The sequence below is a fragment of the Rattus norvegicus genome, chromosome 11 (genome assembly GCF_036323735.1).
Source record: "Rattus norvegicus strain BN/NHsdMcwi chromosome 11, GRCr8, whole genome shotgun sequence".
In the NCBI taxonomy this organism is placed as follows: domain Eukaryota; kingdom Metazoa; phylum Chordata; class Mammalia; order Rodentia; family Muridae; genus Rattus; species Rattus norvegicus.
In genome coordinates this window covers 49,277,090-49,304,634 of record NC_086029.1, presented here as the reverse complement: position 1 = coordinate 49,304,634, position 27,545 = coordinate 49,277,090, and the positions used below count along the sequence as shown (strand labels likewise).

General features: G+C 44.8%; 1 protein-coding gene across 3 annotated transcripts in view; it reads right to left on the bottom strand.

Annotated features, from left to right (window-relative positions):
- The window catches only part of Pcp4 (Purkinje cell protein 4), a 102,002-nt gene that overhangs the window by 26,552 nt on the left and 47,905 nt on the right, over window positions 1-27,545 (bottom strand). For all 3 annotated transcript variants that reach the window (XM_039088042.1, NM_001270538.2, NM_013002.4), the window contains exon 2: window positions 5,283-5,334. In XM_039088042.1, coding sequence (XP_038943970.1) covers window positions 5,283-5,334 — 52 coding nt within the window. The remainder of the gene's footprint in view (window positions 1-5,282; window positions 5,335-27,545) is intronic.

Here is a 27,545-nt window from a genome sequence, read left to right as displayed (position 1 = left end):
CCAGGTGCAGCCTGGGTTAGAAGCAACATGTTTCTGAGGTGTATCTCAGGTTGGTACTGCCCCTTTTGGAGAAGCTCGGATCTCAGTCCAGTATTGAGATGTTTGTGGAGTCTAATCCTTGGTGGGAACAAGCGATCCAATCACCATCAATCTTCCAAATGCTTGCCGTTGCTCCTAACACCAAAATGACATCCCAGGCAGCTTGTGCCTTTGTAAAGCCCAGTACAGCCACACTATTTATAGAAGCACCTGGGGTCACAGATATTTTGTAGCCTTTCCAGATCACGTCCCTTCTTCTAGCCTTCCTTGCCAGGTATCCTAGACACAAACGCAACATCAGCTGGGCAGCACCTCCCAACAATGGTCTTCTCTCCTAAGTATGGAAACAAGCCCTCTGTCACCTCTTGCCCACCCCTGTGCATGTGGCCTCACACCACATGCTTGTACAAAGGAAACCGTGATGGCTTGAACAGATCCCAGGCACAATCAGCCCACGTCAGTATGTGGGTCTTGATAACCTGTCATGCACCAAGAACAAAGAGAAGATTGTTGACGGCTAGTGGGCGACCCGAAGCCAAGGGAGGAGAGAGAGCAAGGGGCGCTAGGCGTGTACCTTTGAATTCTGTTTCTTATTTGAACTTATTCACACTCAATTTAATGGTAGTATATGTGTCTATGTGTGTGCATTAAGGTAGGTCCTCAGTCACTCTCTCCACCTACTTGGTAATGGAAAAATAAGAAAAGTACACCCTTGTGTACCAGTGGGTGGATTCCCTCAAAGCAAAGGTAAAATACATTTGAATTCCTATGATTTAGATTTTCTTTAAATGGGTAGAAGACAGAACCTGATATTATAGAGGGCTTCCCTTACTATCACTGCCCGTGCAAACATGTAAAATCTCACCTTCTCCCTTCATATCCTCACAGCTACTAGAAACTTCTCACTGGCAGCATCTACCCAAAAGAGGCACGCCTACAGGGCACAAGCCTGGGGTGGGGCTGCACTGCTCTCTCTCATTAAACAAACTAACAAACAAACAAAAATAAAAACAATTGCAACTTGAGAGAGACCCCAGAGTAAGCCGGCATCGCACTGCCCTTCAGAGCGGAAAACAGCTCCTGGCCTGAAAGATCTTTTTCTCCCATCAGGTGGGTTTATTTGCCTTTCATTCTCAAAGCAGAGTACTTAGAAACAATGCATCATGGCTCAGTGAGACAGGAGAATTCTGTCCCAGTTTTAGAAACTCAATTTAGCTTGGGCAAGCAGCAGAGCCTTTCAGAAGGGCCATTACTCATAAATCTCTCCCTTGGATGAGAAGGTTCCCCCACCCCCACCCCTACCCCCCTGCCCTGAAGCTGCTCTTCTCTTGCCATTTTTCTACTTCCGATACAAAAATTTAACCCAAGTCTCTCTAAGCGACTAATATCAGGTTACATACACATCAAACATCCAGAAAAGAGAGATTCTTCAGCAACAGTTAGCAGGTGATTCGTAATGAGCTTTGTGCGTCTGTATTTATAAACATGTTTGGATTTAATTTTGCTGTCTAGACTAAGAAGATCTGTCACTGGGGCCATGAACTATTGTTTCACTGAAGTGGAAAATTACATCAGGAGCAAAGTTTCCCAGCACCTGATTCAGCAGACAACCTAGGATCTCTTTTCCATAGAGCCTTGGAAATCTCTGGATAACCCACATTTTAATGCCCAGGATAAGGAGATGGCTCCTTTGGTAAAGGTCCTCACTGCAAATGTGTGAGGGGCTGAGTGCAAGCCCCAGGACCCATATGAAACTTTGGGGCTCGGTAGCGCAGTCTTGTGTACAAAGCTTTGGGGAGATGGAAATGAGTAGATCACCAGGGCTCCCTGGCCAGCTGGCCTAGCAAAATCAGTGAGCTCCAGGCCAGGTTTGGTGAAAGACTCTGTCTCAAGAAGAAAAAAAAAAAAGTTAAAGGAAGATACTCTCCCACACACATGTACACCTGTGCAAATGCACTTGCACACACAGGAAATCATAGCCCTATTGTTTAAAATAAAAGCTGCCCCCATGGGTTAGTAAAGCGGCTCCATGGTTAAGTTACTCCTCTTCCAGGGGAATCTGTGTTCAAGTCCTAACACCTCCATCAGGTGGCTCACAAACATCTGCAACTCCAGCTCCAGCTGGATCTGTTGCCTCAACCTCTGCAAGCACCTACCCATGTGTACAACCCCTAACACATACACACACACACACACACACACACACACACACACACACGAGAGAGAGAGAGAGAGAGAGAGAGAGAAAGAGAGAGAGAGAGAGAGAGAGAAAGAGAGAGAGAGAGAGAGAGAGAGAGAGAGAGAGAGAGCGCACAGGACTGGGCTTAACTGGACCTAAGAAGAATGAAGAGGACTTTGGGGGTGTTCAGGACAGTAAGAAATGGATAAGTATCATATTTTACATCAAAAGATGTTATGCTGTCAGCTACAAGGATTTCCAGCAACCTGATCTCTAGTCAATAACCCTCTGGAGACAGCCTTAAGTAACACAGCATCAGCAGAGCCCAGAAGGCTGACCCTTTCTTTGTTGCACTGTGTTTTGTGATAGAAACTGTTCCAAGACCTATAGATCACGTCTTCCATGGCTTTATATGTCAAATGGAGGCCACAACTAAATCCATACTTAGGACAATGGCATGTTGGCTCATAGGCACTAGCTGGGAAATCCTGTTTTTAACAATATTAAACAATATTAGAGACTGCCATGCAGTGTTCCTGGCCTTGTGCTGCTTCATGTTGCATGTGTCTGTTCTCAAGGGTCCTCGCTCCTTTAACACACGTAGGGAGCTTTACTGGATATTAACAGGAAACATACATTAACATGATAGATGTCCCTTGATAATTGCTCTGACAGAGTAAAATAACTTGAATTTTAATGTGATTTAATATTAAGCTAAAACAGAAATTCCAAGATCCGGGATCTTGTGAATAAGAAATTAAGTAACTTTGATTCTTTGGGGAAATGTGTTCTGATCCACGTCTAGAACATTTTAGCATGGTCTTTTCGGGGGTAGAGCTAGCCTTTGTCTTTGCTCGTTTTTAGAGATAAAAGCCCCAAGTGCTTATTAATATAGCAATGTATCATATACAAATGTACATAAGCAGCTTTTCCTCAAAGTAAGGTATACCTTGTTTATAATAATTTGGATTGACACCGTGCCATTATCCTATAATTATCTAATAATCTCTAATTTCTTTTTGCCACTCAGAAACAAATTTATTTGAATATCTAGGCTTACACAATGAAAAGCCTTATTCACAGCATCTTGAATTTTTCCATTCGATTAATTTTTATACCTCCAAAGGAGGCTCACTCCATGTCTATTGATGCGAACCAACTTCTAATTGGCCAAAATCCCAGCTTTTGAATGGCAGAGAGGTGCACTCTCCATATGAGCCTATCGTGTCCGTGGATACAAAGCCCAGGGCATCCAGACATGCTGCCCCCGCAAAGGACCAGGGGCATGGCAGGAGAAAGCCAGTGTGCAGCAGCATAGGTCAGAGGAGACCTGGCGCTAACTCAGCCTTCATCATGCCTCATCGACAGGCTCCCAGCTACTCAGGTATCCAGGGTTCATACCGGAACAGGAGACTTAAAGTGCGGGCCAGGGACAATCTCATAAAAGATATTATAAAAGATGTAGTAGGATCATAAAAAGTTTTATTCCCTTTTTCAAATCTTGTTCTCTCCCAGGTACATGGTGGAATTTTCCAGAAGCTACACATCATAGGACATTACTACAGACTGAATGCAGAAGCGGGCAGAAAAACCCAGCTGACCTCTGTTAGCCAAATGTTAGCAAGAAATATAAAACATCGCCCTTCTTTGCACTAAATATGCTGCATGCTTTGAAATAGGTTTTCATATATAAAAATCTCTCAAGTTAACAAGTAGGATGTTTATTGCTACTTACTAATAAGCAAACTTTAAGAACTTGCTCCATTTTTGATCCAGAAGAGGAACCATCACTAGACAAGCCAGAGTGCACTAGAGGCTTGCGAGGGTTTTCTAGCACCCTTGAGGTTACAGAAAAGTTCCGGTAACAAGTTGGGAAAGCTGAGGAGTCTTTCAACTGTAAAGGCCAAGGTCCTAAGACTGGGAGAGTTTGTGGATACAAGCTTCAGTTGGCAGGTGGCTAAGAGGAGGAAAAATCAGCGGGAGCCTCAATGAGAGATGGTCCTTCCTCACTTAGGACCAGTAGCTCTGACTTTTCCTCCTCCCTTTTAAACTCTATCTTGCTCTCTCCTCAGCTTTCTGACCTCCTTGACAGTCTCCCACATGCACAGGAGACAGAAATGTTCTGGACCTAATATGAGGCAACCTCAGGTTCGAGAAAGACCTATCATCTTCCTTCTCGTCCTGACTCCGATAAGGTCATTGTCCACACGGCAGTAAGATGACGTTTCTGCCTCAACAGCTTCAACCCTAACCAGGATGGCAGAGATTAGAGGGACGCTGTCCACTTGAGTCTGGTTTGTTATCTGCATCAGTTCTACCCGTTTAGAGAGGCGAGAGAGGTTTTCCACAAAAGGAGATCATGTTTTGTGATTCCCAGTTTTAGAACATCCAGAATCTTTTATCCCTCAGGGCTTGTGGGTAAAGGGGTCACCCCAACAGAGTGTCCTGTGTCCCAACCCAGTCTTCCAGACCACTCTTTAGTTTCCATAAAAATATGAAGCTTATTCCGGAAACTAAGGATAATAATGGAGCCTGGAAAAAATGGGAGACACATGTTCCAAGTAGCCTCTGGTTTTATTTGTGGGTGGCTGTCTGCAGTAAGAGTCCTGCCTCAGCAGCACCCAGAAAACAGTACTGGGTTCTGAGCTCTCCGAAGGGCAGAACCCAAGTGGGTTCCCGCTATCCCTCCAGGAGTTGAGCATTTCACAGTTTGCAAAGCACTTATCTCATTTGGTCTCACTTTTGCCTCACGACAACTCAGGGTGGATTCTCACCAACCCTAATGAAGGAAGCAGAGAACTATATTTGCACTGTAATTAACATGTTGCCCAAAATGAAAGTCCTCTTCTGGGAGGGAAACTGCTCTTAGAATTACATTTAGCTTGTTCAGTTTTTCCTTTAAAGCTGGACCATAGGGCTTACTGTGAGTTGCTAAAAGCCACTATAAACCAAAGCACAGGCATGAACCGCAAGCTGATGTGGGTAGAAGGCATCAGAAGACACGGGAGCCCAGGAAGATGCAGTTGGGAGAGGGGAGGCAGCAGGACCTTTCTGACCATCTTACCATTATCTCCTGATGTCTTGTCTTTTCCATTGGTCGCTCCAGCACTTTGTCTCTGAAAACATTTTAGGAAAAGAAAAAGAAACGGTCAGATGTATTTAGGACTGTTTTGTTTTGTTTTGTTTTGTTTTGCCTCTTTTGCTAATTCAAATATCTCTTTTTGCATTGGGGTCATAATAGCTTAGGGAGTTAGATCATAGTACTGGTGAGACCATGAAACTAACTCCCGACAAGGACATGCTGAAGTCACCTGCCACCTCCCTCGGAGCCCACTGATGCAACTCAGGAATTGCGCAGAAGGCCAGACAGCAAGGATTGTTGATTGAGCATACCCTCATCGAAACAGGAGACAAGTAGCCAAGGCTGTGTGCCAACCACAGGGCTGCCGAGGCTGCACTCACACCACTGTTCTCCTGACAGGCACAGGGGACTCCTGTGTTCACCATCCCATCCATCATTCCTCCTATGCTGATCCACTTTATCCGTCACTGTCTGAGCCTGTCCTGGGTGTTTCCCTTGTCCAGTTTGGCAAGAAGTACGAAGTGCACTATGAGTTATTTTGAAACATACTCTTTACTGTTGGACAGTTTGGTGCCGGTTTGTAGTAGATTTTAGTCATCCCTAACTAAACTCAGCATGAAGAAATACTTTTTAAGGTTAGATTTGCATCAATCTGGGAGATTCCATGAGGAATGTGTTAAAACGTAACACATGTGTAAGCAGAAGGCGTGTCCCTTCGAAGTTCACTGTGGTAGTTATCCTGATCCAGGGAGGGAGATGTATCCTGTCAACCCAAGTATTTGGCAATTGTCAGAATTATCAATTATCAGAGTTAACTATTATCAGAAGCATTGATTTGAAAACACAGGAGGAGACTGAAATGATTTCCAGAAGGAGAAGCATAATCTGTCCAAGGTCATAGTACCAATGAGTAGCAGTAACCTGGGTGCCTTTCCCAGAAAATGGTGCCCTGTGGAAATTATCACTGTGACATAACTACAGTAAAGGGGTCTTGGAAAGACAGACAGACAGCCACCAGAAAGGACAAACCACATTAAGTGACCCCTAAGAATTAATTGTAGCCTCAGAGTTTATACCTGGATCCAAGACTCCAGCCTCAAAACCATCTCCTAGGAGGGTAGAATCAGTATCCTTCAATGATCAATGTTGTCAAAAGAAATTTTTTGCATCATTAGTCAACGGTGACTCATGGAATACAGATCCAGGTTCTAATCAGTATAAACAGAGTCAATGATGCCTATGGATGTCAGTATAGTTAAATGTCCCCCAAATGCTTACTACCCTGAGCAAAGGATAACCCCAAGAGAGCACACCAAAGGGCACCTCCCTCATATTTTACCAGTACCCTCAATCTCACATCCCTGTCAAGCAGAAAACGGACATCCACCTGGTAAGGATGCTGTACTCCACTCAGTAAGGCAAGCACCTCTCTGGAAGGAATGGAGAGGAGAGGAGAGGTGACAAGAAAGATCACAGAATGGCTGGCCCCTTCTTCATATTGAATTTGGAACCTTTGAGCTTCCACAGTGAAAGACTCACCAGCATTCAATCTCCAGCCAGACATCAATTATCCCTGCCATGGTATCTTCCTCTACCTGGCAGAAGCTGTAACACAACTAGCTTAATTTAAACCAGATAGCACGTTCCTTGCCTAGAGCAGATGTACAGGCATCAAGGGCCATTTCTTTTCATCTGTCCTTAATCTGATGCTACCTCAGGTCCTCTGTCACACAAAGCTGGTAAATGTGTGGCTTCTGATGAAAATGAACTTCCCAAATCAGGGATGCAGCAGCCACCCTGGGTATGAACAAGCCCACTATCTAAGCCCTTCCCTGAATAATTCATAGATAGAAGATAAAAGGGAAACTGTGCAGCATGAAAGGTGAGATTTTTCCACGGCAGAATAAAGACAAATTAAATGAAATACAAGTGCAAAGTGGGTGCAGGCTCGGGCCCGTCTTCTTAAAATGCCTTAAACACCAATATCTTTCAGATACTGCAAATGCCACCTGGCTCCACAAAAGATCACTTTTTAGAAACCCCCAAGGAAGACCAAATGAGATTCAAAGAGGGAAGAGAAAGGAGTCATTCTCCGAGGATTGGTAAGACGGGGTCTTTGTGTCAGCTCTTATATGATGGAGCTGAGAGTTGTCAAAGGAGATGCTGTCTCGGATCAGAAAGTGATCCTGACAGAAAAAAATCACATGTCGTTGAAGCATCTTGCTTCAAGGACGCAGTGGCATTTTCAAAGGAAGACTGAGTTTGGTGGAGGGTGTCCAGAAGTTTCTATATCCTCAGAGTCTGGTCCTCACACATGTTCATTGTACTGTCCTACTGTATAGAATGACAGGTGTCCCTGAACTAAGGAGTGAAGGGTCTAGTCTAGGCCCTGGGGCTGTCAGACAACACCAACTTTGTGAATTGTGACAGTGTCTTTAATGAGGTATGTGTTCTCATCAGCCTTGCTTTACCCATTTTAGCCTAAGACACAGAGCAGAACGTTGCACAAGGCCACAAAGCTGAGAAGGGCTGAGCCAGGATTTTAACCCAAAGACTAGGTGCTCAGCTCCCTCTCCTAGCCACTGTGTGGGAGAATCCCTTCACACTATGGATCACATCTCTCCTGAGCCACCATTACAGTTAGGGAGACCAAAGAAGGGAATTCATATCTTAAGGCTAATGTGGCCTCATTAGCACCCACAGGTTAGAGGTATCAAGAACACTTGGATTATAAGAAGAAGTAGCCTGACCAATAGCAAAGATCTGAACAGTAGGATAGCTATAAGGTTGTTTTTAAGTTTATATATAGCACAAGAACCAGAGTTAAACTATGCTGAAATAAATGACTGTGTGTCTAGAAGAATGGGTAGATTGATCAATGGATGGACTGGTGGATGGATTAATGAATCAATGGGTCAATGGATAGATTAATGGCTGTGTTGTGAATGGATAGATGTATAGAATAATGGGTGGATGGATCAACAGATCAATGGATGTATCAATTAATAGGTAGATCAATGGACCAGTGGGTAAATGGCTGGATAGATTGGTGGATGGATAGATGGATCAATGGATGGGTCAATGGACAGATGGATGGATGGATAGATAGATGGATGGATGGATGGACTGGTGGATGGATATATGGATCAATGAATCAATAGGTGTGCTAATGAACCAACAGATAGATGGATGGATAGATGGATAGATGGATGGATAGATGGATCAACAAATCAATGGGTGGGTTAATAGCTGAACAGATGGATGGATAAATGGATGGATGATGGATTCATGGATAGATGGATTGATGAGTAGATAGATGAATGAGTGGGTAGATAGATTAATGGATAATAGATAGACAAATGGTTGGTAGATGAGTGGATAGATGGGTAGGCGAGTGAATAGATAAACAGACAAAGGTCATAAAGGAGAAGCAGAGAAAATTTTATTTTTCATGAAGGGATAGAAGTACTCATTGGGAAAGAGGCACCCTTTTCATTCCACCCCTACACTCATCCACCACCAGCTCCATGACACCATCATCCTGAGACTCCTCTACCTGCTGAACAAAACATCATGAGTATAACCTATTATAATCACATTTAGCAGTCAAGAAAATAAACACAGCGAACAGGCAAATCCCAGCTTCAGATTCGGGAATTCTGAGTCCTTTTCTAGGAAATCAGCAATAGCCTCATGATATCATGCATGTTCCCACTGTTATGCAGCTTGGATGGCCACATAACTTAATAGATTAGCATATGCAGAAGGCAGAGAAAGGTCACTCTAGCAAATATACCTAGCTACAATTTACCATTCCAATTGCCAAATTACCACAATTAAAATCAGATATTAAAAATATACTTTCAGAATATCCCAGAAACCCAAACACTAGTATGTCTGAGAGTTTTGAGGACATGTCCTTCCACAAGCAGAAATCTAATTGGGTGTTTTCTGGTGCCTCTAGAGAATTAGTCTGAGGCTGTGGAACCAAGAATGGGAGGGGACGACACACATGAGGATTTGCTCATTGTCTCTTCCGAAGGTAGGGGCAGTGCTCCTAGAAGCCAGAGTCCACCTCTACCCCAACCACAACAAAACCTGCGCCCTGGGACCTCATCGTCCCAGTCCCAGGAGACTCTGAGTCTAGTATCTGCTCCTTGTACTGAACCAGGCGTTCTCATTCAGGTCCTCTGTTCCTCACCACTTGCCTCATCCTATCCTAGCAAGTCTACGATCATAAAATAAGCCAAGTGGACCTGCTGGTGCGCTCCATCCCCACAGACACACTCCTGTTCCATAGGACAAACGTCTGAGAGAACGACAGCCTCTTCCTCCATCTCCCATCTGAAGCCAGCATCCATTCCTTGCTACAGAAGCCAGCTCTGTGACTGTCCTTGTCTAGTGCACAGTTTCCTCGTCACACACATTAAAGCCACGTCCCTGCTCTCATCTGCAGAAACCTTTTCTAGAATCACAGAGACCTCCCTCTGTGGGATGTGACATTCAACCCAGCTTTGCTGTCAACATACAAATGACCAGGCCACTGGGCTTCTTGGGCTATGGAGTCCTTGAAGCCACCAATTTTAATATTGACCTTAAGACACAATTAGAACGTGCTAAATACTCACATGACTTCAAAAGCACAATGGGGAAGTCCCCTTTTGCTCAGCCCCAGGTTAGTAGTGGGATGTGTCTAAGAAGTTTAATAAGGGATAGAAGAACAGAGAGGCCTAGATGGAGCCATTGCTCTAGGTTAGCCATCTGTAGATGCTTCCCAAAGCAACATGGAAATGAAGCTTTCCTTCCCCACCAATGCTCACTAATAAAAACAGAACAACTAAGAATTTAATGAAGACTCAATTAGAAAGAACCAAAGCAACAATTGCACATATAAAAGAGGCCTGTCCCTTTAAATGTTTCTTTTGATAGTTTAATGTATTTCTAGTATCCATTAAAAGGCAAGAGAAGTAGTCTTAAGATGCGACTTTTGAAGTAATTTTTCCTGACAGTCTCATTGTGGCAAGATCTTTGGGAAGTGTGTGCATGTGTGTGTTTGTGTGTGGCAGGGGGTATGTGAAAGTGACGTGTATGAGATGTGCATGTGTGTATAATGCATGTCTATGTGTGTATGATATGTGTGTATGTGAGAGAGATATGGATTGTGATGTGTGCGATATGTGTGTTATTACGTGTAGTGTGTGTGTGTGTGTCTGTCTGTCTGTGTTTGTGTGTGCAAAGGGGTGTGTGAGAGTGATGTGTATGACGTGTGTGCATGTGTGAGGGAAATGTGTGAGAGATGTGTATGTGCGTATGATGTGTGTCTCTGTGTGTATGAGATGGGTGTATGTGAGATAGATATGTGTGATGTGTGTGAGAGATGTGTGTGTGCATGTGTGTGATGTGTGTGATGTGTGTGTGAATGAGTGCAGTGTGTGTGTGTGTGTGTGTGTGTGTGTGTGTGTGTGTGTTAGCCTGGATTTCCCAGAAAGCAGACCCTGAGGTAAGTACCGTTTGAGCTATGAGTTTTAGTGAAGACAATGCTATGAATGAAGGGAAGGACAGTGGACAGAGGCACAAGCTATCAGGATGTTTTTCAAGTTGGCCATGATTAGGTCCAGGTCACCTTCAAGAACTGTGCAGGCTGTGAGTAGGGATGGGTGAGGGACAGAGAAGGCACAGGAGTGATCACCCAGTACTTCTGTCTCTCACTGATCCTAGATGCCCCACAGAGCACCAATTCCCAATGCCTTCGAACTGTACAGTCTCACCTGGCGTGGGCTGATGGGGGAAGCCTCAGGGGAAAGGGAGGTGGTAATGGAGGTGTTTGGAGAGGGCGGGAAATGATGAGCTGCTATCGTGCAAACGCCCAAGCCCACAGAGAACTGGTAGCTGCAGACATCCTCACAGGTAAGGTCTGCAGTGGCTCACGAGAGGCAAATGACTCAGCACACAAGCTTCAGTGGGTGAACCGTGGTGGCCACATCACAGAACCATGAATGCTTCACAAAGCTATTGAACAGATCATATCAGTTTCTAGGAAATAGTTGGCCCTGGGTTTGTTTGTCCGTGTACTTTGAGCTAATGATGAATATTGACATAGGTCTGACCACTTCTAAGCCGCAGTCAGGAGCACACACATTGATAATGCTGCCTCTCACAGAGTAGCAAGGCAAAGCATCTAAAACATCACTAAACCAGCCAGGAACATCCTGATGATCTCTCCTGAAAATCCCGATCATGCCTCATTTGAGCATGAAGAACTTGATAACATCTCTGTTATCAAGAGATGTTATCCCATTCTTCTCTCGATAGTCTTCTGCAAAACCACCTTGCTTATAGAATAACCACCCTGGGCAAGATGAATGGCCTGGGCTTTGTCTCAGGGACAAAATGCACAGGCACACCAAGAAGTCCAGTCATCAAGATAGATACTTTAATGCAGAGAAATACTTTAATGCAAGATAGAAACCTTAGTTCAAGAAAGCCAGTGACCCCAACAGTTCAGAAAATTACTCCAATGCCGTGCAGTGATTAAAACCTGATCTATTGCATCACGAACCACACAGGTACAGGTGAAGAGTGGCTGCTGCTGCCTCCTGAGTTTTGTTACATGATTTCTAGACTCCCAATGTCACAGGCCCATCTGCCACCTTGTTGTCCGTGCCTGTGACATCAGCGTTCCATTTGTTCTGCACACAAGAGGCCACATTAGCAAAAGTGGTGTCATTATTCATGCTAATTTGCAACTTGAGACACGGGGCTCACTTGGAAACTCATCTGTCTGAGTGCATACAGCTCCACCTCTAGCATGAGAAGCACACCCTCAGGAAATGGCACGTTTAATTCTGGAAGTCTGAAGAGTATGAAACATGATGTGAATTCCCACTGGTTGAATCTGGGGTGCAGCCTCCATGGGAGGACACAGCCCTATAAAGCCAGCACTTGGTAGACTGAGGTAGGAGGGTTATAAGTCCAAGGCTAGTCTGGTCTACACAGTGAGTTATAGACCATCTTGAGCTGCATGAGACCTTGTCTCAAAAAGAAACAATGGGAAGTGGAAGGATATCTTAGCAAGTAAAGGCACCTTCCAGGCCTGCAGACCTGACTGTGATCCCCAGAGCTCAGAGGAAGAAAGGAGAGAACCAACTCTTGGAAGTTGTCCTCTGACCTATACAGTATACCATCACACACACTGGGGGAGGGGGAGAGAAGAGGAGGAAAGGGGAGAAAAGAAGGAAGAGAAGGAGGAGGATGAGGAGGATGAGGATGAGGTGGATGAGGATGAGGATGGGGGGAAGAGGAGGAGGAGGAGGTGGATGAGGTGGATGAGGATGGGGAAGAGGAGAAGGAGAAGGAGGAGGAGAGAAGGAGAAGGAGGAGGAGAGAAGGAGAAGGAGAAGGAGAAGGAGGAGGAGAAGAAGAAGAAGAAGAAGAAGAAGAAGAAGAAGAAGAAGAAGAAGAAGAAGAAGAAGAAGAAGAAGAAGAAGAAGAAGAAGAAGAAGAAGAAGGAGAAGAAGAAGAAGGAGAAGAAGAAGAAGGAGAAGAAGAAGAAGGAGAAGAAGGAGGAGAAGAAGGAGAAGAAGGAGAAGAAGGAGAAGAAGGAGAAGAAGGAGAAGAAGGAGAAGAAGGAGAAGAAGGAGAAGAAGGAGAAGAAGGAGAAGATGTTGTTGTTGTTGTTGTTGTTGTTGTTGTTGTTGTTGTTGTTGTTGTTTTTTAAGAAAAAATAAGAATCCAAGTTGTAGTTCAGGGATACTGTCTGAAGGAAGGTCTACAACATTTGTGGGTAAATCTGAATTCTTTAGTTTGATATCTAATTTGGTGATACACCATTTACTTGAACAGTCATCCCTTTCAAACCTCACTTTGCTAAGGAAAAGGAGCCTCCTGGAGAGTTAAGTACACAGCTCATCCCTAAACTCCTCAGAACTCCACAGACCCAGGTCTCCTGCCTCCTCTTTAGCCACCAAACATTGGAAGGAGATTTTATCTGAGTTTGACTTTCAGAACTCTGGAAAAAGGCAAATGACTCTTATATCAGGGAACTGGGCTTATAGGGGAAAAGGAATGTGTAATACAGAGAAATTTCTTCTCAGCTGTGTTGCCAAGCTCCTCATGGGTGGAAGGAAATGGTTCCTCATGGGCATGGAACCAGCTTCCTCTGGCTGATTACTTAGAGAAATCCCCAGTCAGAGGACTTAGTGTCACACTGGCTCAGGAATTAAAGGTTCATTTTAAAGGTAAGTTATCAGGAGGCTGGAGAAGTGGCTCAGGGGTTAAGAACGAGTATGGCTTTTACAGAGGACCAGGCTTTCATTCCCAGCACCCATTCTGGGTGGCTCACAGCTGTCTGTGACTCCTGTTCTTAGCACCCTCTTCGGCCCTCCGCAGGCACCTGCACACACATGGCATACATTCATAAAGACATATATTTTTAGGAAAGCAAGCAAGCAGATAGGACAATCAAGAACACTCTGGCCTGCAAAGCCAAAGTCAGTCGCAGTAAGAGCCCACCCTGGGTAGTGACTCTTCCCAGATCAGTTGCTTTTACTTTAACTGAGCCAGGCCTGGGCTAGTAGGGCCTGGAGATTCCATTTTGGCTGACTCACAATCTGTCAGTCAAAGAGAGAAAAGCAACCAGCCTATCATGTAAGAATTCTGAGCCCAGAACACCTGAGGTCAAAGGTCTGGGCATAGGCTTATCACTCACAGGGGACACAGTCTCCTGTCTTCAGCAGATTGTAAGCAGAGAGCTACCCACCAGCTAACATTTCTGTCTCAGTCCCACCCACTAGGGATGAAAGATATTCACAGCTGGCCCCAGTGGGCCACATTTCAAAGACCCAGACCTTGAGTGTAGCTCTTCTCCCAATATCTGTAATGGTGGCTTCCCCATGCAAAGAGAATATGAGCCCTTGTTGCAAGAAACTCTTTAGTATTTTTGCCTTCCCTTCTTGATCTCTGGTCTCTATCGGTCTCTGTCTACCAGGGAGTTGTTTAGAGTCTAGGAAGGGAGAGAGGGAGGCAGGGGGGGAGGGAGGGAGGGAGGCGAGCAGAAAGACAGACAGACAGACAGACAGACAGGAAAGGAAAGGAAAGGAAAGGAAAGGAAAGGAAAGGAAAGGAAAGGAAAGGAAAGAGGGAAGGAAAGAGGGAAGGAAGGGAGAAGGAAAGAAAGAGAGAGGGAGAACAAATGGACAGAAGGAAGGCAGAAAGAAAGACAGACTGACAGACAGGCAGACAAACAGATGGACAACAGGAAGGAAGGAAGGAAGGAAGGAAGGAAGGAAGGAAGGAAGGAAGGAAGGAAGGAAGGAACCATTCACATTATTGTCCTAATTGAAAATTCTTGCTAGCCACTTTGTACCAGCCTGCATCCCCCACCAAGTGCACCACTCTGATGCACTTTCTCTTGTTATTTTTCCCTGTAGTACTGTCTTCCGTAATGTCAGAGTCTTGAGAGCCACATTTCTGAGAGCTTTACGGTCTCCAGATCCCTACCATAGCAGCATCTTCACAAGCCATCCCTCTCATGACTCATATATAAAGGGAGAAGCTCAAATCTGCATGCCATTATAGTGTGCTGCACACCGAGGCAATGACGGTTCGGATATTACAGCCTCTCTGCAGACTCAAAACCCCACACTGGAGAAAAATCAAACGAGAAGCCTCCCCAATTATCGCAGGGAGCCCTTCTAAGAGTCTCTTCCCTGCTCCCGCTTTTGATCGCCCTGTTTATAAGGAAACAAAAAGGCGTGTTTTCTTCAGCATTACACTTAATGTTTTATTGATGAAGGATCAGGAGCCTCTTATGTTCAGGGTCTAAACGACCTGAGGAGCAAAGCCTGCAGTGACCGAGATGAGAACCAGGGAGACAGCAGCTGGACTGGCCAGCAGGTTGCTGATGAGCGCTTTGGGACACTGGGATCATTAAGTGAGTGGCTTCTCGGGAACATCAAACGCATGTCATTAAAGGCACCTTTCCCTTCAAAGTCCCCGAGTTTGTGTGAAGAGCAGGAGAGACTTTTATGCCCACATTTTATGACAAGGAGAGAATAGCTTTAATTTCTTGCCGCTGATATTTTTAAGTCATAACTCCTCTAGTAACATTCCAAAAATTGAGCACTAAGAGCTCTGCTAATTTAATCCCTAAAGGAGTAGAAATTAATGTCAAACGAAAACTTTAGCTGGAAAGGTTTTGGGTTTTTTTTTAAAGAAAAAAAAGGTTTTTAAAAATAAATGAAGAAATGATGAGGTGGGCATGCTCACCTTTGCTCTTTTTTATCTGTGTCCTGATTCTCAACTCGGAGAAGGCTGAAATTTGCCTGAAATACCAATTCTATTCCAAGCACTTGCGCCTGACCTTTGTGTGAGGGAATTAAATGTCACACCAGTAGTTCCAGCAAATGCCTTCAAAGAGACCCTCATTTACAGGTGCTCCTGAGTTATCACAATGGAGTTTGTCATGGCCTCTGTCTCACAGTTGCAGTTTTCACTTTACTGAGCACTTTCAGAGCTCCACACACTTTTAAAAACTAGTACTTTCACCACCACCGCCATCACCACTACCACCACCACCACCACCACCACCACCACCACCACCACCATCACCACCACCACCATCACCACCTCCACCACCACCATCACCACCACCACCATCATCACCTCGACGACCCCAGAACCTTTCATTCTGCCTGTCTTCTCTACTCTTTTCTATGTGTTAAAGTGGAATGGTCATCTAGAACTTCCTGGGGTCTGTGTTCAAGGAAGAAAGCAAAAATATCACTTACAACCCAAGTAAGCACAACCACAGTGAAGTTCCGGGGATATCTCAGGATATTTTATGGTGTCTTTTGTTCGTGGGCCCATGTATAGTCTCTCTTCTATAAAAGTAGCTGTATGCCATATAGATACAATGTTGCCACAGCTGTGCATTGCAATCTAAAAGAGCAGATATAAGTCAATGGTCTCTGGACCACGCTGCCAAGCTCATTTGGAGTGCATAGCCCTAAGCTGCAATGCCTATGTATCTTTTCTGTACCTATAAAGACACCTGGCTTTGTTTACTCAGCTTAGCTTGACAAAGATTCACAGCAGTGAGCATCACTGCTGCTATCTTCACCACAAAAAGGCAGCGTAGAAGGTTCTGGGTGGTCCTTCATGTTCCGTGAAGCTCACCATAAGTTTTGTTGCAATGAGTGTTCAATGCCGTGTACCTCAGAATGTGAGCTTTCCAGGGTGAAGGCCTTACAAGATCTACAGAGAGAGGATGTAATCCACCTAGAGCCAAGACCAGTGCCAGTCCCGAGTCGCATTCGGCGCCTGCTCTAAGGTGTCAGATGTTTCTCCAGATAGCTACAGAATGTTGTCACACAGACCTCTGGAGGAGGGGCCAGGCATGGTGGCATCTATGACCCCACTGCTCAAGAGGCTGAGGCAGGAAGATGAGCTCCTGACTAGAAGTAAAGCAAGGTAATCCATCAATAAAGAACAGAAAGCCTCTGCCCTGACTTGGATGGTCATTTGCAGTGAGCACAGTCAGGCTTTTGGCGTTCACCACATTTCTAATGCTTCCACTATTTCTTTTGCACAGGTGGGGTTCAGATGGCGTCTGACGTAGTCCAGGTTGACCCCAAACTTCCCTCATGGTCAAGGTTGGCCTTGAACTCTCATCCCCTGTCTGTGCTTCCTGAGTACTGGGGTTGCTGGTGTGTGCCTGGCTTGATTCCCAGTGGTCCTTATAAATCACCTTTTGGGAACCACCAAGTCACAGTCCCTTCCCTGAAGTTTACTTTGTGAGGATTCAGTCACCTCCCCCCACTCCAGTCAACTAAGGTCTGAAGACAACGTAGTCTAATGATAAAGGGACACAGACAAAGATAAACAGACAGAGAGACAGAGGGAAAGAGTGACATACACGCAGAGAAGAGCAGAGACACAGAGACAGGGAGAGAGACAAGAACAGAGAGACACAGAGACAAGAGGCAAGGAGATATGGAGACACAGGGAGACATGTACACAGAGAGACAAAGGGATACAAGACAAAGACACAGAGACAGAGGGAGACAGAAAGACAGAGACACACACAGAGAAGCAAAGATACAGAGACACACAGAGGGATGGAGGTAGAGAGAGACGATGACAGAGAGCATGCATTTACTCAGTCTATACTGATTATAATATATTAATATAATTGCTCTTTTGCATTAGTCTCTTAACTGTGCCTCATTGACAAATTCATACAAAGTATGAATATACAGAAAACATGCCATGCCTAGGGTCCAAGACATTGGTAATTTCAGCAATCTAAACATAGGCAAAAATGGCTGCCTAAGATTTACTCATCCCCAGGCTCTCGAGGTTGTCGGGTGATATTACAGGAACCATGGGCTTCTTTGGGTACACACTGGAGCCTACTCCATCCAGTGGTCACTGATGAAGGAAGCAGGTGCTAGACCTAAAGAACAGGGAAGCAAATGACCCGAAGAACACAAAGAGACTTCTCGGGAAGTCGAAAAAGCCAGTACCTCAGAGACAGCTCTGCAGACAAAACCCATTGGCCACACAGGGCAAAGGGGCCTATGCTACCATATATAAATTTTCCCTTTTAAAGGCCTGGCTTTAAAAGACAAACAAGCACAAAAAACATGAAACCTTTAAAACAAAAATGAAGTCATAGACAGCCTAGGGCATCCCAGCCACTCTCAGAGTCATGACCTTGCAAGGACAATGAACTTCACTGAGCCACAGTCTGTCTACAAAATGGGGATAAAAGGCAGCTCTCTTCTAGTAAGCTGTGAGAACTGGCTGCCCACCCTGCAGGAATCACTCTCTAAAAGGGCATAGATATGTTAAGCACAAGCCTGTACAGAAGTGGGACTGTTTCTCTTCCATTGCATACATACTACCAGATATTTACAGTCACAAAAAAAAGGGGTGCATTTGACTCGGCCACTAGAAGACTGAGAATGATGATGTAATGACTGAAAGGTGCTAAGTGTGTGCCTTAGCAGAGTGGTTTTCTTATCTAGTCAACTTCTTCAAGGAGAATTAAAAAGCATGAAACTCAGAATGTCCCTACAGCTACTGTGAGACTCTAAGGACAGAACACTATCTGTAAGCTCGACCTATCCCTGCATTGGTCAGCCAGTTGTTGATCCTGGCCTCTGGACCTCTGATTCTGCCACAAATGTGCTTTGCGATCTTGGTACAACTTACAGAAAATATTTTTTTCTAGAAAGAGACAATGCAGGAGGGAGATGTATTAATGGCCAGAATACAGTTATGGGTGAAACACTGGAAGAACTTAATGGTTTCATCACATTATGTCTGGCTCAACTGAGACTCAAGACTCAAGTCTGAGGTTGGAGGAAGGCCACATGAGCTAGTGGAGTAATCCACCCTTGGGTCTCTTTGAAAACCCCAAGGTTGTGTAATATCACACTTTGTGCATCCAAAGAAACCCTCCCCCTCCCACCCACTTCCCCCATTGATTGCCTGCTTTTGAGTCATTTCCTTAGATTACCCTCATGATGGAGGCTGCTGGAATGCTTGTCACAACAGTTTCTGTGCTTGACAAAGAAGACAGAGGCATGGATATCCAGAAGTTAACAAAATGTATTTTCGCAGAACATGCAGAAGGCACCCAACACTCACGGAGGAGAGACAGACTAGATTTGCTTGTTTTCCCTGCTCTGAGAGGTCATGGCTGACCAGACAGAGGGCAGGAGTAAGAAAGAGGGTAGTCGACCGACAGCATAAAGGCAGGAATGAGGCACACCTACAGCTGGTTCCTTTGAGACACCTTGTAAAGGTGATTAGAGCGGGGAAAGCCAACAGGCAGAGCCAGTTTCCAAGGGCTAAATGAAACCCACACTGTAAGGTGCTCAAGACAAGCATCCTGCCCTCCCGCCCCTCCTGTACAGGTGTGATGCCCCTCCATTCTTTTACATTCTGAAGACCCAAGGAGCCAAAAACTCACATGGGGCCAAACTCAGATTACAGAAAGTAGCCACAGAGGGAGAAATGCATCTCCTCTTTGCTGTCGGTAGTTAACACCACCATTCCCTTCTTTGCTATTCATCCCATAATATGCATGCTCTGTATACTCAAAGGACAGAGAATAGCCAGAGGCCAGAGCATTAGTTACCTTTCCTGTCGCTAACCTGAAGGAAGAAATTTAATTTGGCTCACAATTTTCAGGCTTGCAGTTTCAGGGCCCAGTTTACCTTCTCCTTTTTCGTTCATGGGTTTCACCAACCCATGGGAGAGTGCCACCAACACTGACAGTGAGTATCCCTGCCTTAGTTAACCCAGAAATCCCCTTCTGGATATGCCTAGAGTTCTGTTTCCATGGTGACTATAATGTCGTGAAGTTGAGAACCAAAATCAGCCACCGTAATTTCTGAATGAAAATGTCCACATAACTGGTAGAATCTTTCCCTGCCAGTCCCTCAGTGCCCACCAACCAGGTTGCTGGCAGCTTCACACAAGGCTATATCAGCCCTCCTATGGCCGAGCCAGCAGGCCCAACTGCTACGCTCAAACTTCTTCATCAGGAGAACAAACAAGGATATGGGAAAAGAAAGGCCACAAGCCAAATCCATTGCTACCCAGGAGAACCCCCATGTAAAGCTGAGTAAGGGAATAATTCTTCCAAGTTTGGCAAACACATTTTCAATTCTTCTACCCGACATTCTGTCCACAATTGCAAATCGCTATGTTTTCCCCCTTGCAAGAGCATCAGCTCAGCACTGCCAGGGAAGTCCCAGCTAACAGAGGCAGGGAAGCCGTTTGGAAGCACACCCAAGGGTGTTACTGTCAATATGATGATGGAACTTACGTAGACCAGCTTGGAAGTCCAACGCTTGGCCCTTAACCTTGCCTCTTTAGAAGGGAAAGCCTTGACTTAGAAGGTGAAGGGTCAGGCTTTGAGGACACCTTTCTACTTCCTCTGATGCAGATAACTCAATCTATCTACATGCAGACTGGGAGCCATGTTTGACCCTTATCTTAACAACAAAGCAACTGCATGGGAATTGCTGATGTTGCACACAGTTCCACATGGGGTAGTGTCTGAGACATTTTAGGCAACAAGATGGACTAGGCATATTCTGCGAGCTTGTCTTAGAACCTGGTGGTGAAACATCTGTGGGCAGAGTCAGTATAGTACCAGAGTTACAGGCCTTTGTCATGCACTTGTGAGAGCAGGGCTCAGCGACTGTGGAGAAAGGCCTTGGTGACTCATGACCTCTGGGCCACATGGCTGATGAACTTCATAACTCCCACATGAACACCATTCCTACAGAGCTGAAGCCTCCCGATCTCTTGCAGAATGCAGACACTTATTTAGCACCGTGTGGTGCTAAATGTGCTTCTCTCAGAAGGGTATGCCAAGCTTCCGAAGCAGGAAACTTTCTTTTTTGGTATTAAAGAAATTGCCAGATTTTTTTTTCTCCCCACTTAAATGAAAATAGCTTCATAAAATGGTAGAAGACTGAGGCTGTATACTTTTGTCCTAAATTAGCTGTCCACAGTTCAAGACTTAAAAATTAAGACAGATTAGAGGACGGGCCAAAAACTGTGAAGATGGTTCAGTTGGTAAAATGCTTGAGATGCAAGCAGGAGGTCACGAGCTCAAATCCCTGGAGCCCACATGGAGAAGCTAGGTGTGATGGTGTATTTATAACCCTGCTGGCTGGGGAGGCAGAGAAAGAAGGATTCCTGGAGCTCAGTGGTGAACCAGCCTAGCCTAATTGATGGGTTTCAGGTTGAATGAGATAGAGAGCTTGTCTTAAAGGAAGTTGACAGCATTCCTGAAGATGACACCCAAGGTTGTCTTCTAGCCTTCCCATGCACACATGCATGCACTCAAATACAGTGTTTTTAATCAATTTCATAATGTCATTGTTTGTTCAAACAATTCTCTGGGTCAGCCAAGTGACCCTGAACAAATGAGTTTCTCCTTTGAGCAATACACAGTAGGTTCCTCAGAGTTAACCCCAAAGCTTCTCCAGACTGGGAAGAAAGACTCTGTCTGCCTCCTTCTAGGGTCAGACATGGGCCATGTCAAAGGCCAGTTTACATGGAAATAACAGACCACATGCACAATTTCATGCTCATGCACATGCACACACACATCCACACCACACGCACATGCACATACATGTTCACATGCACACATGCACACCCACATATTCACTTGCACACACATACTTATACACATGCATATGTGCATGTTCATGCACGCTCCACACATGCAGACAAATATGCTCATGAACACACGTGTTTATGTATACACACATGCTCATGCACATGTGCATATATTAATGCACATGTGCACACACACATGCACACACATGCTCATGCACATGCACACGTATGCATGTGTGCCCTTACGCAGTCAGCATGATAGGATCACATTTCACCAGTGCAATTTCTTTCCTTTTTAATTTTTGTTTTGTTTTTGCAGTCATCAATATCCCACCAGGACTCCTGTGTGTACTTAGGGCTGTCCACAGGTAAAGTGTCTTAGTCAACTGTGTCTAAAAAGACCCCAAATTGGGTCTTGTTAAATGTCAAACCTGAGATAGATGGCTGAGGTGTTTATTTAACAAAGTGGACCTGGACTCCAAGTTCTCCCAGCATCCCTTAGGCCCTACTTGCCAGAGGGTATGATCAGCATACCCAGCCCTCTATCCCCAAACTCTCCAGCCCAGGGTTGGGATGCCCTTCCCTAAAGGTTTGTCCCTATAATCCAGCCACTTTAGTACCTTTGACATCCTGGCTGCTGCATCGTGGCCCAGCTCAGTCTGGTCATGCTGACTCTGGGCTCTCCCAGATGTCTGTGCCCCTGGCTGTGCTTCCCACATATCTACCATAAACCGTGTCCTCCAGCACTCCTAGGAGCAGCATTCCTATCCTTCCCTTTTCATTCAGGTCCTAATGTTCTGCTGTCAGCTGGCAACATTCTTAACAATGTTAACAAGTCTAATAAGTGCTTTTTTTTTATTTTTTTTTCAAATTGTTACTACTCTGATCCCAGTGCTCTTAGATCAGGCTCTCTAGATGTCCCTGGAGCTACATCTCAAAAGAACCATAAGAGGGAAAGAAGGGATAGGGGCGAGCTTTTAACAGTTGATGTTTTTAAGTAGTATCCTTTCTGTTGGATCCACTGGTCTCTCCCATCCACAGCCCAGGTCTCCAGTCCCCATTGTGAGTCTAAAGGGACCCAGCAAGCCAGAGCGAGCCCCCCCCACTCCCCACCGCCCACATCCCATTCCCCACCCCCCATTCCCCATCCCACCCCACCCCACCCCCAGCTACTCTCACAGCTCCAAAGTCAGGTTAGGCTGCCTCTACTTTTCTACCATGTGAAAATCCAAGGTCTTCATCCGGAAATCAACTGTAGAGAAATGCTGTTTGAATCTCTCCCAGAACTGACTCTCAGCAAGAACTCAGCAGAAAGACAATGACATGGGAATTTATAAAAAGGTAGCCTGGGAATGAAACAGGCCAGTTTGGAAGATGGGAGAGATTAAATCAAAATGTGTGTTGGGGAGGTGGGGGCAGCTATGAACTAGAAAGAGGTATTTGGCGGAGGTGTTTGAAAAAATTGCTACATCTATTTTAAGAAATTTATTTCAAAAAGAGAGGAAAAATAGCCTACATTTCTAACGTAAAGAAGGCCGCCAGAAAAAAAAAATTGAGATAGCCTTCTGTTGGCCTGAGATTTTCACAGGGCTAATGCAGATGTGGGATCTGAGTTATATATAGAAGCTGAGTCCATCCGAGGGCAAACTCTAAAGAGAAGAGAGATTACTAATGATGGTCGGGAAGCCACCTGGGGCCCTAAGACTGAAAAGAATGCAAACCATATGCCATCCTGAATCAACACTGGTGCTCCTGGAAGATAAATTGCAGACAAGTCTAAATTCACCAGATTTCTCACAATTAGAATGTGTAAAGTTTACAAAATAAGCAATGTGTAAAATCCCAAGAAAAATACCATTGACTTCGCTCTGGTGACCTATTTCCAATGTATCACAGGGGATTTTTTTTCCTTCTTCATGTTCCTTACGTGATATGGAAATCAATGGAGCCCCAACATGACTAGTAAGAAGGCCAGTATGTTCCACTTGAAAATGGGCACGGGATGGTCCATGCTAACTGTCTAGAATCTCTTGGCTAATGAGTCTCTGCATGTCCCTAGAGAATGCCATTTTACTATGTTAATTGATATGAGAAGACCCATCTCCAACATGGGTGAGACCATTCCCTAGACAAGGAGTCCTAGACAAGGATTATGTAAAAAGGAAGCGATCTCCCCCTCTCTTCCATGACTATAGATGTGATGTCACCAGCTCTCTTGAGCTTCCTTCACTATGACTCCTGAATCATGGTGGACTGTATCCAGAGATAAACCCTCCAGTCAGAATTCTGGAATTTTGGGTTCTTTAAAGAACACAGAAATGTTTTAAGAATGTGTCTTTGTTTTAATCCAAGGTGTAGGGATGTGGGGTGGGAAAAGACAATCCACAAGGAAGCAGAGGCCAGCGATGAACCCTTTCTCCCTTAAGTTGTTCTGTCAGAGCTCTGTATCTCAGCAATAGGGAAAGACACTAAAATAGGGAGCTTAAAAATAAGTACAGCCTGACAGCGGGTGTGTACCAACCACTCAGCGTGACTATTGATAACTTTCAATTGGCTCGGAAATGTTCCTCCTTTAAGATCTACTAACTGCTATCATGATCTTTATCAGGAATTGAGTCCTCCCTCCTTTGGTAGGCTCACCTGAACCTTGTCTCCCCTCTTCTTCACAGCCCTGCACAGTGATAAATTATCTACTACTTCCCTGACACATGCACTCTGTGTGGAAGCCATAGAAGAATTAATCTTACATTGGCTCCGCCTCTTCCATCAACACTCTGAGCGGCAGGGACCGTACCTTTCTGTCTCCTCAGCAGTGTCTGACAGGTAACTACATGTCCACCAGTGGGAGTTTCAACGCTTTGTGCTGGGGATTTAAAGGAGTAGAAGGCATGGCCACTTATAATGTCACCCTCATAGAGGACAGGAAGTTATATGACTTATCAAATGTGTAGCTGTTGATGATATATAGAATGGCTTTGATCAGGATGGGGACTCTTGTTCTCATCCTTTCTTATTCAGGTCCCTGGGAGCCAAGTGAGGCATGGAAATAGTTGGTCTAGAAAACCCAACAAGACTGAAGTAAATTTTGCCCAGTGTCTCCACAGACTACTCCATGGAAGAGTAACGATAACATGTGACTAGGACGTAAGGGTGAAGGAACAGATCAGAAATGAACCCTGGGAAGCCATCTAGAGACCTGGGAAGGAAGGTTGCTTTTGTCCATACTTCTGTGGGGACCCTTTTTGCTCTCGAATAAGAAAAAATAGCTAGGACTGTGGTATTTCCAATTATTTCTTGCAGAGATTCAAGTGGATGTGAGACTGGTATAAAAGGTAGTGGGTATCTTCCAGAATATGACAGAAAATGAGAAATTTAATAGAATGGGAAATGTGGAAGAGAAAACAAGCCTGGTTTTTGCTCAAGAGCACTGGGATTTTCAACAAGAATTTCAGGTCACTCAGCTCCCTAACGAAAAATGAATGCTTTCAAGCCTGTTAAAAGTGGCAATAAGACCCAGGTACTTGGAAGGCTGCAGTAGAGTAGTCATTTGTCCCCAGAGGTCTGAGGACAGTGATACTGAAAGCACCTGCCTTGAAGGTTGATGGATGAATGGATAGAAGATAGTAGACAGACAGACAGACAGACAGATATATAGGTTGATATAGATGACTCATAGATGCCAGATAAGACAGACAGACAGACAGACAGACAGACAGACAGACAGATGATAATAAAATGGGCAACCAATGAAAAATTAAAATGAGCACATTAAGGAGACTATGCTATTCACATCATTTAAGTCTTTGGCCTCTACGTATAACTGTAGTCTTAGCTCTTAAACTAGCATGAAGCCCATGGGAGCAGAGCTACCACATTCAACTGAACAGGTTGTACACAGCCAACTCTGGGGGCATCACAGATACAGACCACTGTACGGATACCTCTGGGGTGGTAAGGTGAGTCACCATCAGAATCACTCAGAGTAAAGAGAGTTGAGGTTTTATGTTTGTTATCTGCTTATGGTGAGGAGTATTAAAGATTGCACTTCATAAATAGCTAAAATCAGAACTTTTCCCTTTCTAGGGCTGTTGAGGACTCTTATAACTGCAAATTGCCTTGAAACCCTCCCTAACAGCATGCCTTGAAAGTATTACTCTGCCACGTCAGATGCCTCTCGCTCCGTGAAGTGGACTTTAGATCACACAATCTGTCTTGAATTAATTGCACCTCCCCACAGCAGGTAACTGGCTTTTAATACACATACGGTGCAGCTAAACCATCTTAGCACATAGGCATAATTTGGAAAGAAACAAATGTGTACGTGGTCTACATTCTTCAACAACAGGTTTAACCAGATAGAATATTAGAGACCCCAAGGTCCTGTGGATATTACTCTATTGTCCTGTTAGGACCTGCAAGCGGCCTGAGAAACCCAAACAGCTGTGGTGATGACAGCATCATTGTTAGGGCAATGACAGCTGAGTGTGGAAAGTCAGAGAAAGGAGGGGGAGACAGTGATGATAGCAACAGAGGGGTCCTTGGACACAGGACAGCATGGCGTCAAACCACCCCCCCCATCATAACAACTCTGAGGTGGTTCTGTTCCGCTTGGAGCTCTTTAAACTGTGGGGAAAAATCAGAATCCTTAAAGGAAGCCTCCATACTCTTGACCCAGATGGGTGTGCGAGGGTTTCTGTGCCTGCTCCTGTATTTTGAGCACTCAGTCCTCAGTAGTGCAAGCATCAGCACTGGACAAGGCTCAGGCTCCGAGTGTGACTAGTTCATGGACTCGGGAATGTCTCTGCATGTACAATCAGAACAAGAAAACCCCATGTACAATCAGCCTGTCTGCCAGGCCCAAGGAAACAGCCTCAAAGGAAACAGCATTACCTAACAAGAATTTAATATATGTAGACAGCTTCCTTGTTAGAGTAAGTGTAATTCCTTAATGTTTTGTTTGCTGGCCTCAGAGTTGCTATGTAAGCAGAGATGACCTCGAAGTCGTGATCCTTCTGCCTCCATCTGTCTATCTGAGGCTGGCAGTACAGACATGCACCGTCATGTCCCATTTACGTGTTTATGGCAAAGCCTGGTGTAGGATATCAAGCGCTCTACCAACTGACCTACACGACGAGCTCAATCCACTTTTCCATATTGGACTCTGGTCACCTGACAGACTTGTGCATTAGCTTTTGAAAATGGTCATAGGAAAATGGAAGATATGTTCTCTTATGGCATTTTTATTCCTGTTTTATTTAGATGAATGTTCATGCGTATTGTCATTCCCTGCAATTATATTAAAAAAAAATAATGTAGCTAGTCACCTCGCTAAGCATTTGGGGTCACATGACTGCTCTCTTTGGTCAGTCCTATCTAAGACAAGTTTGGATTTTAGTATCAGGAAGAGCTTTCTCTCAAGTCAGCTCAAACCCCAGCCCAGTTACTGGATAGTCAGAAACAGAAGAGTGGCTGGATGACTGAGGTGTGTCTGACACCTGACCCTTGTCATAGCCAGGACTGAAAGAGAAGGCAGAAACCATGTGTAGAGAGGTGCTCCTACGGACCAAGTCTCACAACGTTACACTGTGAAAATGGCTTTGTTTGTGTGTGAACGATCTACCCTGTTTCCCAACCAGATCTCTGTGCAGGGGTCCTGTTGTGCATGGGGGCTTGCTTCCATACCCTGTGATTCTAATTTGTCTCTGTTTTGTTTAGAAGGTGGCAGGTTAAGAACAAAATAGGAAATAGGGGAGTTTAGTGGGTGATTGATGTCCCCGCTGGCAAAGCCATAAATCTGGGCAACTGCTTTCCCTCTCAGAATGACAAGTCATGCTGTGAGATCCTGACACAGAGATTCGGAACTATTCGTGAGGCACAAACAGTAATGGGTAGATTAATGCCTAATGTGACACTTGGGTTGAATTGGTCATGTAAAATAGCCCAAGGGGTGTGGCAGGCTAGTTTTGTTCAAAGTACAAACTTTTATATTTAGACTCCATTGAAGGTAAATGTGTCTGTGGACATCACTTCATTTTGAAGACTGGTAACAGCGTAGCCAGAATACAAAGGTGAGATCAGCAGGGTAGGGGGTGACTA